This window comes from Chiloscyllium plagiosum, unplaced genomic scaffold (genome assembly GCF_037043375.1).
Source record: "Chiloscyllium plagiosum isolate Xiang-an unplaced genomic scaffold, Cpla_swu_hap1 HiC_scaffold_18, whole genome shotgun sequence".
NCBI classification, from domain to species: domain Eukaryota; kingdom Metazoa; phylum Chordata; class Chondrichthyes; order Orectolobiformes; family Hemiscylliidae; genus Chiloscyllium; species Chiloscyllium plagiosum.
Genome location: NW_028270156.1, coordinates 33,668,841 through 33,684,236, shown reverse-complemented (window position 1 = coordinate 33,684,236; position 15,396 = coordinate 33,668,841). Strand labels below are relative to the sequence as shown.

Here is a 15,396-nt window from a genome sequence, read left to right as displayed (position 1 = left end):
TCCGGTTGTCAGTTCCAGCTGTCCGCTGCAGTGGTCGGTATATTGGGTCCAGGTCGATGTGCTAATTGATTGAATCTGTGGATGAGTGCCATGCCTTGAGGAATTCCCTGGCTGTTCTTTGTTTGGCTTGTCCTATAATAGTAGTGTTGTCCCAGTCGAATTCATGTTGCTTGTCATCTGCGTGTGTGGCTACTAAGGATGGCTGATCGTGTCGTTTCGTGGCTAGTTGGTGTTCATGGATGTGGATCGTTAGCTGTCTTCCTGTTTGTCCTATGTAGTGTTTTGTGCAGTCCTTGCATGGGATTTTGTACACTACATTGGTTTTGCTCATGTTGGGTATTGGGTCCTTCGTTCTGGTGAGTTGTTGTCTGAGAGTGGCTGTTGGTTTGTGTGCTGTTATGAGTCCTAGTGGTCGCAGTAGTCTGGCGGTCAGTTCGGAAATGCTCTTGATGTATGGTAGTGTGGCTAGTCCTTTGGGTTGCGGCATGTCCTCATTCCATTGTCTTTCTCTTAGGCATCTGTTGATGAAATTGCGCGGGTATCCGTTTTTGGTGAATACATTGTAAAGGTGTTCTTCTTCCTCTTTTTGCAGTTCTGGTGTACTGCAGTGTGTTGTGGCCCTTTTGAATAGTGTCTTGATGCAACTTCTTTTGTGTGTGTTGGGGTGGTTGCTTTCGTAGTTCAGGACTTGGTCTGTGTGTGTGGCTTTCCTGTATACCTTTGTGGTGAATTCTCCGTTAGGTGTTCTCTGTACCATCACGTCTAGGAATGGGAGTTGGTTGTCCTTTTCTTCCTCTCTAGTGAATCGGATTCCTGTGAGTGTGGCATTGATGATCCAGTGTGTGTTCTCTATTTCTGTGTTTTTAATGATTACAAAGGTGTCATCCACATATCTGACCCAGAGTTTGGGTTGAATTTGCAGTAAGACTGTTTGTTCTAATCTCTGCATTACCGCTTCTGCTATGAGTCCAGAGATGGGTGAGTCCATGGGTGTGCCGTTGATTTGTTCATATATTTGGTTGTTGAATGTGAAGTGTGTTGTGAGGCACAGTCTAGTAGTTTGAGTATGCCGTCTTTGTTGATAGGTTCAATGTCCTGTTGTCTGTTCTGTATGTCCAGCAGGTTGGCTATTGTTTCTCTGGTTAGGGTTTTGTCGATAGAGGTGAACAGTGCCGTTACATCAAATGAGACCATGGTTTATTCCTTGTCCATGTGTATATTTCTGATGATGTCCAAGAATTCCTGTGTTGATTGTATAGAGTGTCTGGATCCACTGATCAGGTGTTTCAGTTTCTGCTGTAGTTCTTTAGCCAGTTTGTGTGATGGCGTCCCTGGTAGTGATACTATGGGTCTGAGTGGGATATCTGGTTTGTGCACTTTAGGTAGTCCATAGAATCTGGAGGTGTTGTTGCTTTCAGGTTTCATTCTTTGTAGGTCAAACCTGGTTATCTGTCCGTTTTTTTGTAGGTACCTCAGTGTGTTGCTTACCCTATTGGTGAGCTGTAGGGTGGGGTCAAACTCCCTCTTTTGGTAGGTGTTGGTATCTGCAAATAGTTGTTGTGCTTTTTGGATGTAGTCTACTTTGTCCAGGATGACCGTCATTCTGCCTTTGTCTGCTGGTAGTATGATTATATTCTTATCGTTTCTTAGTGATTTTAGTGCTTCCCTCTCCTTGGTGTTGAGGTTATGTGTTGTCTTTTCCTTGTTATCAGGGGTACGATACTTTGTCTCACTGTTTGTTGTGTCTCTTCTGTCAGTCCATTGTTCCTGAGTGTGCATTCTAGTGCTGCTAGGAAGTCTGCTGTCTTGGCATCCCTGTGGTTGTAGTTGAGTCCCTTGGCCAGTATTGTTCTTTCTGTGTCTGTGAGCTGTCTGTGGGAGAGGTTTCTAACCCAGGTGTGTGGTGTGGTGTCCTCTCTGTTGTGTGTTAGTTTGGCCATTTTTTCTTTTAGTGCTGTTTTTTTGCAGTGTGTGGTCCTGTTCTGTCCTATGGTGACGGCCTGTTCTATGGTCCAGGTCCATTCCTGATTGGTGGTTTTTGAAATTAACGATTTTTGGCGCACAATTTCTTGTCTGTATTTGTGAAGTCTGTTGTGAGCATCTGTAATCATTACCTGGATCATCCTGAGTCCGTTCTGTCTGGCTGTGTCCCTGGCTTATGGGTTGTTGACTGGTGGTCTGTATCTGACACATGGTGGAAGGATTCGATTCTTTCGGCATTTATGCAGGAACCGGAGTTGTTCGTATGTGGTGCTTAGGCGGTTGGCACAGGATTCCCATTTCCTGGCTTGTATTAGCGTCTCTCGCCCGTAGGTGTTCAAAGTCTGTGAGAAGATTTGTAGCTCGGGTGCTCGTTGTTGTGGTTCTGTTCGCCGAGCTGGGAATTTGTGTTGCAGACATTTCATCCCCTGTCTAGGTGACATCCTCAGTTGCATCAAGACACTGTTCAAAAGGGCCACAACACACTGCAGTACACCAGAACTGCAAAAAGAGGAAGAAGAACACCTATACAATGTATTCGCCAAAAATGGATACCCGCGCAATTTCATCAACAGATGCCTAAGGGAAAGACAATGGAATGAGGACATGCCGCAACCCAAAGGACTAGCCACACTACCATACATCAAGAGCATTTCCGAACTGACAGCCAGACTACTGCGACCACTAGGACTCATGACAGCACGCAAAACAACAGCCACTCTCAGACAACAACTCACCAGAACGAAGGACCCAATACTCAACATGAGCAAAACCAATGTAGTGTACAAAATCCCATGCAAGGACTGCACAAAACACTACATAGGACAAACAGGAAGACAGCTAACGATCCATATCCATGAACACCAACTAGCCACGAAACGACACGACCAGCCATCCTTAGTAGCCACACACGCAGATGACAAGCAACATGAATTCGACTGGGACAACACTACTATTATAGGACAAGCCAAACAAAGAACAGCCAGGGAATTCCTCAAGGCATGGCACTCATCCACAGATTCAATCAATTAGCACATCGACCTGGACCCAATATACCGACCACTGCAGCGGACAGCTGGAACTGACAACCGGAAGCGGCAGATTCAAACTACTACAAATGCCGGAGGAAAGATCACAGAAGCGCTTCACAGGAGGCTCCCAAGCACTGAGGATGTCACCTAGACAGGGGACGAAACGTCTGCAACAAAAATTCCCAGCTCGGCGAACAGAACCACAACAACGTGCACCCAAGCTACAAATCTTCTCACAGACTGTAATAACATTGAGAATTTATGGCACATATGGATGTCATTTAGCAAATCCAATAGAGTTGCCAGTCGGCTTCCAATTCTTGAACCATAACCCTGTAGATTATGGCACAGATCTAATTATTTTTTAAGATGCAGTGTATGTTTCTGCATTTAACCACCTTTCAGACAATAATTGTCAAATACTTACCGAACCCTTCACAGCTACCAAATCTGCATTGTGAAACATCATTAAAACACTTGCTAAAGTCCATGTAGCCTACATCAAATATGTGACCTTCATTGACCTTCTCTTAACTAATTCATGCTGATTGTCCCAGATTAATATGTGTATAAGCTGTATATTTCTAGTTGATGATTTATATTGTCCCTCTCAGGATATGAGCTGTTCTGCACTTGGATTAGTATTTTCTTGGTCTGTTTTCAGACCTGAAATGGTAACAGTTATCATCTGTTCAAGGGCAGGTGTATGCTCATTTCTCCATGTCTTGCAACCTTGTGCTTTTCTCTTCTTTTGCATGTAGGAGACTTCAAACATTTTCAACTTCAAACAGCAATGAGCAGTGACTAGGGAAAATAATACATTTCCTGCTGCCTTCCTCTCTTGTACATTAGAAGAAACTCAAGCTTACTTCCTGAAGGATGCCAGTCTATAAGTAGTACTTGTCTCTCAAGCTTCCAGCTGTTCCACCATCTCCAACAAATTTCTACTAGTTGTGTCAGTGGCCCTGGCTCAAAACTTTAAGTATGGTATCCTTAACTGGCCTTAGGATGACTCACAAAACAACTGGATGAACACCTCCAGGCTCTTAATCCTGACCTGAAATGGACATAGGCACAAAATAAGATCCCACTCCAATCTTCAATGAGGAAGCCTGGTGCAGGTCTGGATTTAGTCCTCAGGCCTCATTAACATTAACAATAATATTTCCTTCCTCAGGAAGCTCATCCATTTTATTTCCATCAATGTCAAGTTGCTTTTTCTGAACTCCTCCCACTTTGTTAGCATTACATTGTTTGAAATCCCACTTTGACATCTAAACAGGATTTCTGCTGTTTGACATCAAACAGGATTTCTGCTATATTTTGTCTACTGTGGCACTAGTGGAGCAGTTATGGTAGGAGGAAGTTAAGAAGCAACAAATCAAGGAAGAGAAAGACATGCACTCCTATAACAGTTTTCACATTTTACACGTTCTTTTCAGTCTAATGAATAAGTTTAAAGTGTTCTTACTGTTGCAATGTAGGAAATACAGTAGTCAACTTGTGTGCTGCAGACAGTGAGATAATATTTACCAGATAATCTGTCTTAGTGATACTGATTGGCAAATAATATTGGCCCCATGGCACTAAAGAGAACTCCCCCACTCTTCAAAATATATTCGCCTAAAGGGACACCTTAATTAACACCCCATTGATCCGTACTTGGACCACACAAACTCTGCCTCGCTTCTGAGGTTGTTCGCCTCTGAGTCACAATATAAATCCAAGGAGCAAGGAACAAAAATAACAAGTCAAGAAAAAGAAAAGACCAAGGACTCAAGGAAGTGCCTTGGGGAGTGGGCAAAGTGGATTTGAGTCGAGATCTTCAGGACAAGAGAGTAATGTTTTATGATGACAAACCAATGATATTGATGCAACAAAAAAATAACACATTCAGTATCACCTACATCACACTCTTGCTCAAAACCAATTTCATCCCCTCTGAGGCAGAATCAAGTAAATTTTGATTCATCTATCTCCATTACATTCAGAACATTTGAGAATTCCTAGTTGTTGCTTTTATTGATGTTTCTCTTAAAAACCGAACAATATACTCGTTTTGTTTAAAAACTCAAGTTTTTTGTTGAACAATCCTTTTTATAAATGGCATTATTTTATAAACTGTTTTAAAGCTGGATAATTGTTTTTCAGCACAGAATAAAAAGAGGCAGAAAGGAAGAAAGTGAGTGCAACATGTGAGGATAAGGATGAAGAGTGAAATGGTAAATTGAAGTGTGTGAAGAAATTAAACTTGGATATGAATAATCATGGAAGTGAATGGCATAGTGTTCAAGGAGCAGACAGAAGCAGGAAATAAACAGAAGGAAATGCCTGCTTTCAAAACTGCTATCCATCTGAAATTCTTGTCTAACAGCTAACACAAATTAAAGGAAAAACAAGTTTGAGAGTGGATGGAAATCTGTGAGTTCAGTGCTGTTTGCTAACTAAGCAGAAGGCCATGGGGAATTTTACCTACAATTACTCTCTTTAAAATGTTGTTGACAACCGAATTTTAGTGGCTGACAGTCCACAACAGTCAAAATTAATCTCCTAGTCACTACCATCAAGCAAACATTGGAAATTTCTCTGTCATTTTCTTCAGACCCCATCACTAATTCTGTCCCTTCTCATTGTTCCAATATTCCTGGCCATTATCTCAGATTGAACCAGGTTGTTCATATCCTTTGCACCTTACTTGATGCTGATCATTTCTATCTCCTCAATTACCATACCTACTTCCACTCCATTCCATCACCCATCTTCACCTTTGTCTCAGCTCAAACTACTGAACTCTCTTCCCCCAAGAATGCTTCTGTTTCTTCAAGAATAAACTATTTTAATCTCTCTGCTGGCCAGCTTCCCATTTTTCAGCATCAATAAACTTTAGCTCATTCAAACATTGCTACTTGTTTTCTCGCTCAAACCCAGCCCTGTTCACCTGTAATAGCCTCTGCTCTATTGCACATTGGCTCCTAGTTTGACAAACGTTTGAATTTAAAATTCTTGTACTCATTTTTCCCTCCATTGACTCCCCTCTCCCTATCTCTGAAACATTCTCTAGCCCTATAATCAACATTCTCTCTAAGCTGCATGACCACTCCCTGAGGGTCCATGAACATCAATCACCATGTCAGCATTTTTGCTTCAGTTCCTGCAGCCATTACATGGATCTCCAAGATTGGTAGGCCAAAGGGAATGTAGCCTACAACCCTCTGAACTCTGAAACAAAACCAAATAACTGGCAAAAGTTAGCAGGTCTGGCAGCATCTGCAGGAAGAAAGCAGAGTTAATGGTTTATCTGATGAAGATTCACCAGTTATTTCAGTTTTTGTTTCAGATCTCCAGCACCTGCAGTTCTTTGTTTTATTAATCCTTTAATATCTATGTGTTCCTCCATTTCTGCCCTCTTGAGCAACCTGATGTTGATTGCTTTCCCCATTGGTAACCATGCTTTTAGATGACTGGCCCTAATTCCCACCATTATCCTCTTCACTTTCCTCTCCTCAAATACATTCCTTAAAACATGTGTCCTTGACCAAGCTTTTGATCGCATACGCTCGTATCTCCTTTTGCAATTCAATTTTAAGTTTTGTTTTATGATGCTCCTGGGGTATGATAATTATGATCTAAAATTGTTGATTAGATATTGATTGCAGAATACGATTAAATGCCAATTTGAAAGATCTTGAACTACCACTGAGTTTCATTGGAACGCTATCAGAGTCAATGTGAGTATGACGAAAATTAAGTGGCAATTGACCAGAAGCTTGAGATCAATTGCAAATTGAACAGATCTTTTCAGCAAATTGATCATCCAATCTGTATTTGGTCTCCCCAGTTTATTGGAACCCTCATTGTCAGCAGTGAGCACATGGATTTGTTAGAGGGTGTTTACCAAAAATTTATTTTCTCCTCACATGTGATGCTTGGCTTGATGTATATCTCCCAAAACCTTGTCCCATGATTAAATGCTCTGCCAAATTCCCTGTCAAGACTTTTAGAGTTAGAAATCACAAATTAACACCAGGTTATAGTCCAACAGAACAACACAACCTGTGTCACGTGATTTTTAACTTCGTCCATCCCAGTGCAACACTGGCACCTCCATATCAAGACTTATAGAGGAAGACCAAAAGAACTGCAGATGCTGTAAATCAGAAACAAAAACAGAAATTGCTGGAAAAGCTCAGCAGGTTTGAGGAAGGGACACCAGACCCAAAACATTAACTCTGATTTCTTTTCACAGGTGCTGCCAAAACAAAAACAGAAATTGCTGGAAAAGCTCAGCAAGTTTGGCAGCACCTGTGAAAAGAAATCAGAGTTAATGTTTTGGGTCTGGTGTCCCTTCCTCAAACCTGCTGAGCTTTTCCAGCAATTTCTGTTTTGGCAGCACCTGTGAAAAGAAATCAGAGTTAATGTTTTGGATCTGGTGTCCCTTCCTCAAACCTGCTGAGCTTTTCCAGCAATTTCTGTTTTTGTGCTTGTAAAAGAAGAATTGGACATTGTTGAGACACTGAAATGCTAGCCTTTGCCTTTAAATATAACCAATCGAGAATCAAAAGAGGAAAGGAGCAATACCTAGAAAAGTGACAAGAAAATTGTTATATTGTCTTGAAAGTCCAACTGGTTCAGGAATGTCCCTCAGGGAAGGAAACCAGCAGGCCTTACCCAATCCATAACATGTGATTGACTCTGAATAATGTCTGAAATGGTTCATTGTTCAATAATAACACAATAATGAACACCTTTGTCCCAAAAAGATGGTCTACTAGGAATTGGCAACTAGGGATAGTCAACAACCAGAGAAAAATGAATAAAGGAAGAAAATGTTAAAATTGTGGTGTTTATATGATAAACAAAGTCAGTAATAAATTAAGCCTAATCATGTGGAGCTAAGGGTGATGAATGAAGTTCAGGTACAGATCACTCACAACATCCAATTGAACGGTGCAACAAATTCAAGAGGCCATGTTGCCTCCAACTGTTCCTAAATAACATTGAAATCATCTATTTATAGGAATCATACTGGGTTGAGAGTCACAAAGCAAATTACATCACGTAGTGTACACATAGTTATGTGGAGCGGTGATCCAACCATATGTTTAATGAATTATGTAACCCCATTTAAATATGTTATCTTAATTTCTTTTGTGTAATAAGCTTATGCTTTATTGTTAAACTCAAATCTGTGTGTTGTATGCATATGTTTCAGCCAGTAAAACCAAAAAGTTAGAAACATATCTAGAATGTTAAAACTAACTACCCTAAGGAAAAGGCATTAAATGCAACACTAACTATGTTACACCTCCCAAGAGCAGATAGCTTGGATAGAGTCATACAATCGAGAACTTTCATGGGGAGATCTCATGGTCCAGTATGTGACAAGAGAATTTGACCTATTTGAAGGCAACATTTCACTGCTCTCACTCTTGCTTTGCAATTCCTCTCTATCAATTGTGTGAACTTAAAACCCACTGAAAGTAATTTTTATCACTTGGGGAGAGTTCCTGAAGGGTATTTCCGTGAAATTTACCCTACATGATTCAAAGAGAATTCAGCCAACTGCAGTTATTCCAAAAACATGCACAGCCATTTGGGGTGTGTGTTGAGTGTGTATGAAAACAGGTAGTGGTTATATTAATTAAGAGTTAATGGGGTCTGAATTGGTTGTATAAATGTAGTAATTAGTGGGGTTAAAGTTTATAAAGTATGTTTAACTGAAATAAAGCTTTCCCAAGAAAGTGTGAACTTGAGTTCTGTTTAAATAGGGTGACATTTTTAAAAATCTCACACTCCATACCACACCTGACTCGGTTGTTAACACTGAACCTGACACAATGTGACACCTATGGATATTTTTAATTTGTGTCGCAATAGTAATGTCCCTACCTCTGGGTCAGTTGGTACTGGTTCAAGTCTCACCTACCCCATTGAAGTGCCAGAACACGCTGATTGGATTAAATTTAGATTAGATTAGATTGTATTGTCATGTATACCTGAATTTCGGAGTACAGTGAAAAGAGGAAACTATACACTTTTCACTACACTCCTGTACTCTTGTATTGAGGTATATTTGACAGTAAAATCTAATCTAAATCTAATCTAATCTAATCAGCCTGTTCGGACATACTGTGAAGTAGGTGAGACTTGAACCAGGACCAAATGACAGGGGCAGGGACACTGCCATTGCACCACAAGAGCCCCAACCTGAGGCCTATATAATTGACCATATCACCAAGTTGTTTAAATTTTAAAACCTTGTGACCACCGGAGGGATGGAATATGAAAAGGAAACAGTGCACCTCTCCAATCTATGTCATAACAACATGTGTTATTTATTACAGGATTAATTTATAGCAACTATATCATCACAGATTACCACTATGCAAACATGTTCGGTGAGTTCAAGACTGCCTTGGTGTGCTGAGTCACAGAGCAACATAGGAAATGACTGACATTGCAAAGTTAAATCACCTCTGAGATTTCTAATGAAGGAAGGAAGAGAACTCCTGACTTGTACAAAATCTTTACATCCTGCCAGTAATGAGGTTTTTCCTGTTTTTTATGACCTTTTTGTAATTGTTTCTTGCAATTCGCATAACTGCATGTAGTAATATCACCACAAAGTTGACTGGTACAGAATTGTTTTCCTTCTATTCATTTGTGAGATGTTTCTCATTCCTAATAATCTGGGCATCAGTTCTATTCTTTCATAAAATGAGTTCTGGAGAGTTGTTCACTGCAATGGTAGTTTTAATTTGTTCCTAGGATATGAAACATGGGGAAGTCAGGATGTACTCCCAACTCTTAGTGCCTTGTGGACATTTAGAGTCAACTGTGTTAGTGTGATAACTGCAGTCACATTTAGGCACTGATTGGGTAAATTTCTTAAGGACATTAATGAAACATTTATGTGTCCAACAATCCAGGAGATTTCATGGTCAGTTTTATCTGATGCCACCCCACAAATCACAAATGCAGTTTCACTACTTGCTATAGAGCAATTTTACTTTCAGTACATTGAAAAGTTTACATCTGTGCATATTATCTGACCACTATATCTTGCATTTTGTTGTGAAGTTTCGGTCACACATTTTAGAGCTGTCATATTTGTGGCTCATCAGCTACTACAGACTCAGCTGGTCAAATTTCTGAAGGTCATAGCTGCTGGGTCTTAGGCTTACGGCAGGAGAAGAGGAGCCATCAAGCCATCAAGCCCTCACCCATATACATGTTGCAGGTTCACCTGTCCATGATAGTATTGGTAGTCGTGACCACCATACAGCCTGGTGGAGACAATATCCAGTTTTTACATTGAGATTAATGCCAGGAAATGCACCAGGTGAACCTAAAAGTAAAGTGCCAGTGTGGTGAAGCTACAACACAGGATTACTTACAAGAATTGGAGGAAGAGGATACAGAAACATACCCATCTTTAATGATGAGGGAGCATAATACATCAATGCAAGTCACAATGCTTAAGCATTTGCAACTACCTTCTACCCAAAATATTAAGTAAATGATCCATCTCATGGGTCTTAGATGACAGTCGTTAGCCAATTTGATTCACTCTGTTTGATGTAAAAATAAGGCTTGAAACACTGGATATAGGTAATGCTACGTGCCCTTACACCCTCCAGGAAGTAGTAGTGAAGATTTGTGCTCCAGAAGTAGCTGTATCTCCGAGCCAAACTATTTGAGTACATTTGAAACACTGCCAACTACATGGCAATGTGGAAAATTACCCAGGTACAGCCTGTTAACAAAAAGCAGAACAAATCTAATCTGTCCAAATACTGTCTTTTCAGTTTATTCTCAATTATTATAAAAGTGATGGAAGGTTTTATTGTTAGTGCTGTTGAACTGTACTTACTGTGTTGCAAGGTGTATGATTAATATGTTTTTATAATTTACATTTAGGTTTGAATTTTTGAATCTTGAATTAGTGAGGTATGGGTTTTTCATTTGTTTCAATCAGCAACTTCTAGACTGGCTCTTTTTAAGCTGAGGAGAAATCTATTAATTTCAAATTTAGGCAATTCTGTAGAAATCATGGATAAAAGTGGATGTATAACACAGTAATCCTGAACAAGGGAGAAGACTGTAAATATAAATTACCTTAGAGTAAGGAGTTTAGTAGTAGGCCCAGACCAGAGTGTTTGGATAAAACATTGAAGAGATTTTTGAACTTGAGAATGTTTAAGTTTGGGTAAATGGAAACTCCAGGAAGAAGCTGTCTGATTTTCCAGACTGGGAATAGCAGTTACAGTCTAAGTTAACTATTAGAGAAGGCATTTTTTTTTAACTTGTGAGTAATATGTAAGGGGTATTTTTGGTATCTGTCAAGTAGTACTTTGAGATTAATATGTTCCCATGTGTTCCTAAAATCTTTATGGTTGCGCTATATGGAAATCTAATTTATTCTACATTATCAGCATTCCCTTTACTTGATAAACTTTTATTTTATTGTTAAAACCAACTCCGTGAAATTGTGTACTCATCTTTCAGTGAGAGACTAGCTCATTAAAACCAAAAGAAAGTCTATCAATCCAGCTTCCAGTCTAACCTGTCCAGTAATAACATCCATTAAGATCATAATACTACACATCTATAATTTCTTACCAATGCTCAGTTTCCCTTATTCAGTTGCAGACCTCATTACAACAATGAATAAAAGAACAAAATTTGAAGAGGTGATGTGAGAGAGACTGTTCATAACACTCATGTAGCTTTTGATTGAATGTGGAATCAAAGAGCATTACTATATTGAAATCAATAGGAGTTGAGGTAAATCCTCCCCTGGTTGGTAGTTATATCTAGCACAAAGGAGGATAGTTGTGATTGTTGGAAGACAATCACTTCAGCCATGGGACATTGCTATGGGACATCCTGTAGACCCAATCACCTTTAGCTGCTTCATCAATTACTTTTTAAAACTAGTTGGTTTTTGATCAGAAATAGATGCAATACCTCAGTTACAGCAGGACCACTGTTAATAAAGCCCAGGATGCTATATACTTTATTAATTGTTCTCTCAACCTGTCCTATTACCTTCAATATTTAGGTACATATTCAGCCAACTCCTGCTCTCCATTTAGAATTGTATCCTTTATTATGATTATGTTTACTGTAACCACAACTGCAGAGGGCACACTCACCACCCATGTAATCATAGTGCCTCTCATGCCATTACTAATGATGCCACAGGTAACCTCTGGTTTCCAGCATCTGCAGTCCTCACTTTTGCCACAGGTAACTGCTAATTTCAGTAACCGAGGTGGCCAAAACTATTACAAATTGAATTTCCTGAGTGGTATGATCAAGAAGGTGCTACATTTAATGATAGAAGAAAGAAACTCTTGGATCCAGTCAGTCCCAGCAGTAATCAGTCCAGTCACTATCTACACTGGGACTATGACCAAAGTGTGGACTAGAGTGTTAAGTGGAGTGGCTACTGGTGCTGGGAAGTGAAGTGGGCAGGAGACTGCCAGTTGTAAGTGCGTCGCAAGCCTTTTGTGCCCCAGCATACGTGTCTTTGGGTGGAATAGATGTCAAGATCCAGTTTCTGGCTGAAAGGGCACTGACTTCCGGTTCCAGGTGCACAGATTTCCTGTCCCAATGCGGTGGCAGGAGGTACACTGTATTTTATATTGTATCTTGGTGTTCTTCCTACCAAATCAATCATTTCACACTTCTTTGCATTAAACTTCAACTGCTACTTGATCATCCTTCCACCAAGCTGTCTTATGTCGTTGAATTTCTATGCTATTCTCCTCCTGGTTTGCAATACTTAAAAATTTCATTTCTTCTTCAGATTTTGAAATTTTGCCACATACACCCTAATCTAGTGTATTGATGTTTATAGAAAGAGCAAAATGTATTACACTCACATCCAGGAGACTCCACTTTAACACTTTTCCCATCTGAAAACCAAACATTCACCACTACTCTTCATTTCCTGACATTCAGGCAAGTTTGCATCCATATTGCTGACTCTTATTTCACGAGTTCCATCTTTACTCAAAGTTCTTTGTGCCGCCCTTTGGTAATGAATCACATCAAAAGTATTATCCTCATCAACTCACTCTAAAATCTCATCAAAACCTCAAGGAGGTTTATTAAACATTTCTCTTACTTATATCAACTGTTTGACAGGACTGTCCAATCAAGCCCCAGCATTCTGTCCACAACCCTGAAAATCTGTCCTCTTCAAGTTTTTAAAAATTCATTCATGGGAAGTGGATGTCACTGGCTAGGCCAACATTTATTGCCTATTGCTAATTACCCTTGAAAGAATGGAGCCTTCTTGAACTACTGCAGTTCATGTCCTGTTGGCACACCCACAGAAGGATTTGGACCCTGTGAAAGTGAATGGTGTGATATAGTTACAAGTCATAATGGTGTGTGACTCGAAGGGAATTTGTAAGTGCTAGGATTCCCATTCATATGCTGTCTCTATCCTTATAGATAGTAATGGTTGGAGATTTATAAGGTGCTGTTGAACTGTGCATGTTATGGTGCATCTTGTAGATGGTCTGCACTGTTGCCACCATGCATTGGTTTTGAAGGGTGTGAATGTGTAAAGTGGTGGGAGGGGTGACAGTTTAGCAGACTGCTTTGTCCAGGATGGCGTTAAGCTTGCTTCTTCAGTGTTGTTCATGCTGCATCCATCTAAATAACAAGCGAGGTCTGAACAAATATAAAATAATGGTACACATTTCAGCCACTGTGCATCAAAGGTGGGGTGTGCAAATGCTTAGGGTGTTGGATTTAGTGCTAACCAAGCATGCTGTTTTATTGTGGTATGCTGTCTTTTGAAAGTTAGTATTTAATTTGCCTCCAGCATTCTTTCATTCAGTGTCAGAGATTGGCAATGAATACTGCCCTGCACATTGAAGACCACATTCACAAATGAATTTTAAAACTTCGGATGATAACAATGCACTGCATAAAAAAATTCTCATTCTAACGAAACCTATAGCATGTCTTCATGATCTTAAACACCTTGACTTGTTTTATTTCATTCACAAAATGAAGGTGTCGCTGGCTGGGCCAGCATTTATTGTCTATCCTAGAGGACAGTTAAGAATCAACCGAATTGCTATGGATCTGGAGTTGCCTGTAAGCCAGATCATATAAAAATGGCAGTTTCCTTCCCTAAACCCAGATGTGTTTTCCTGACAATTTGTTTCATGGGCATCATTCGACTCTTAATTCTAGATTTTTATTGAGTTCAAATTTCACCATCTGCTATGGCAGGATATCGAATCCAGGTTCCTGGAACATTACCTGGGTTCCTGGATTAACAGGAGAAAGTGAGGGCTGCAGATGCTGGAGATCAGAGCTGAAAATGTATTGCTGGAAAAGCACAGCAGGTCAGGCAGCATCCAAGGTACAGGAGAATTCGACATTTCAGGCATGAGCCCTTCTTCCTGAAGAAGAGCTCATGCCTGAAACGTTGATTCTCCTGCTCCTTGGATGCTGCCTGACCTGCTGCGCTTTTCCAGCAACACATTTTCAGCTCGTTCCTGGATTAACAGTGCAGCAAAAATACCACACAGCCTCCCCGAACATTCCTAAGCCATCTAAATTCATGGGAATATCAGCCCAGTCAATGCAAACTGTCCTCATAATTTTACCTCTTACTATCATTCTGGTGAATCTACTCTGTACCACTTCCAAGGTTAATGTAGCTGTTCTGAGGATTGGCATTAGCTTGACCTCTTTAAAGTGTAACATAACTGCTATCTCTTCATATTCTAGCTTCCTTAAGATAAACATTCTGGTCATCTTTTTGTTTGACTTTTATACCTGTTCTCTAGTTTTAAATGATTCCTGTACATGCTCACTGAACTCTCATAGTTCATTGACACATTCTTATCTGTACAACTCTTCAGCCAATGTTTGCACTAAGGTTTTAAAAAATCAAAATCTACTTTGAGTGATCTCCAGTTACCATTCTTCTGGAAGCAGTAAGCATCGTACAGTTTGTCAGGATCGACCTTCCAAATCAACACGCCTGTTGCATTTTTTCCACATTGCTCCTTTGAACTGATTCTTGGGATAACAAGAAAACCATCATCTACCCAACCAAACCTGTAAAAGAGGCACAGAAAATAAATCCATGAGACCTTGTAAACTAACTCCTTCAAGAACTGATAACTGTGCAAAAAGGAGAGATCTCCTTGAGAGATTGAGGATTCAGGCAGTGACCACAGACTTGTATCCAGAATCTGGGTTGACATAGTACTGAGGAAATACCGCACTGGCATTTGAGAAGTGGTGAAGACATGTTATATGGTCAGAGAGGCAATACTGAAGGAGCACTCAACTGTCCAAGGTACTAAAAAAGCGCTACACTGTTGGAGGGTCAGTATTGAGGAAG

General features: G+C 40.1%; 1 protein-coding gene across 1 annotated transcript in view; it reads right to left on the bottom strand.

Annotated features, from left to right (window-relative positions):
- The window catches only part of lyve1a (lymphatic vessel endothelial hyaluronic receptor 1a), a 72,915-nt gene that overhangs the window by 30,612 nt on the left and 26,907 nt on the right, over positions 1 to 15,396 (bottom strand). Inside the window, exon 3 of the mRNA XM_043705688.2 lies at positions 14,968 to 15,107. Coding sequence (XP_043561623.2) covers positions 14,968 to 15,107 — 140 coding nt within the window. The remainder of the gene's footprint in view (positions 1 to 14,967; positions 15,108 to 15,396) is intronic.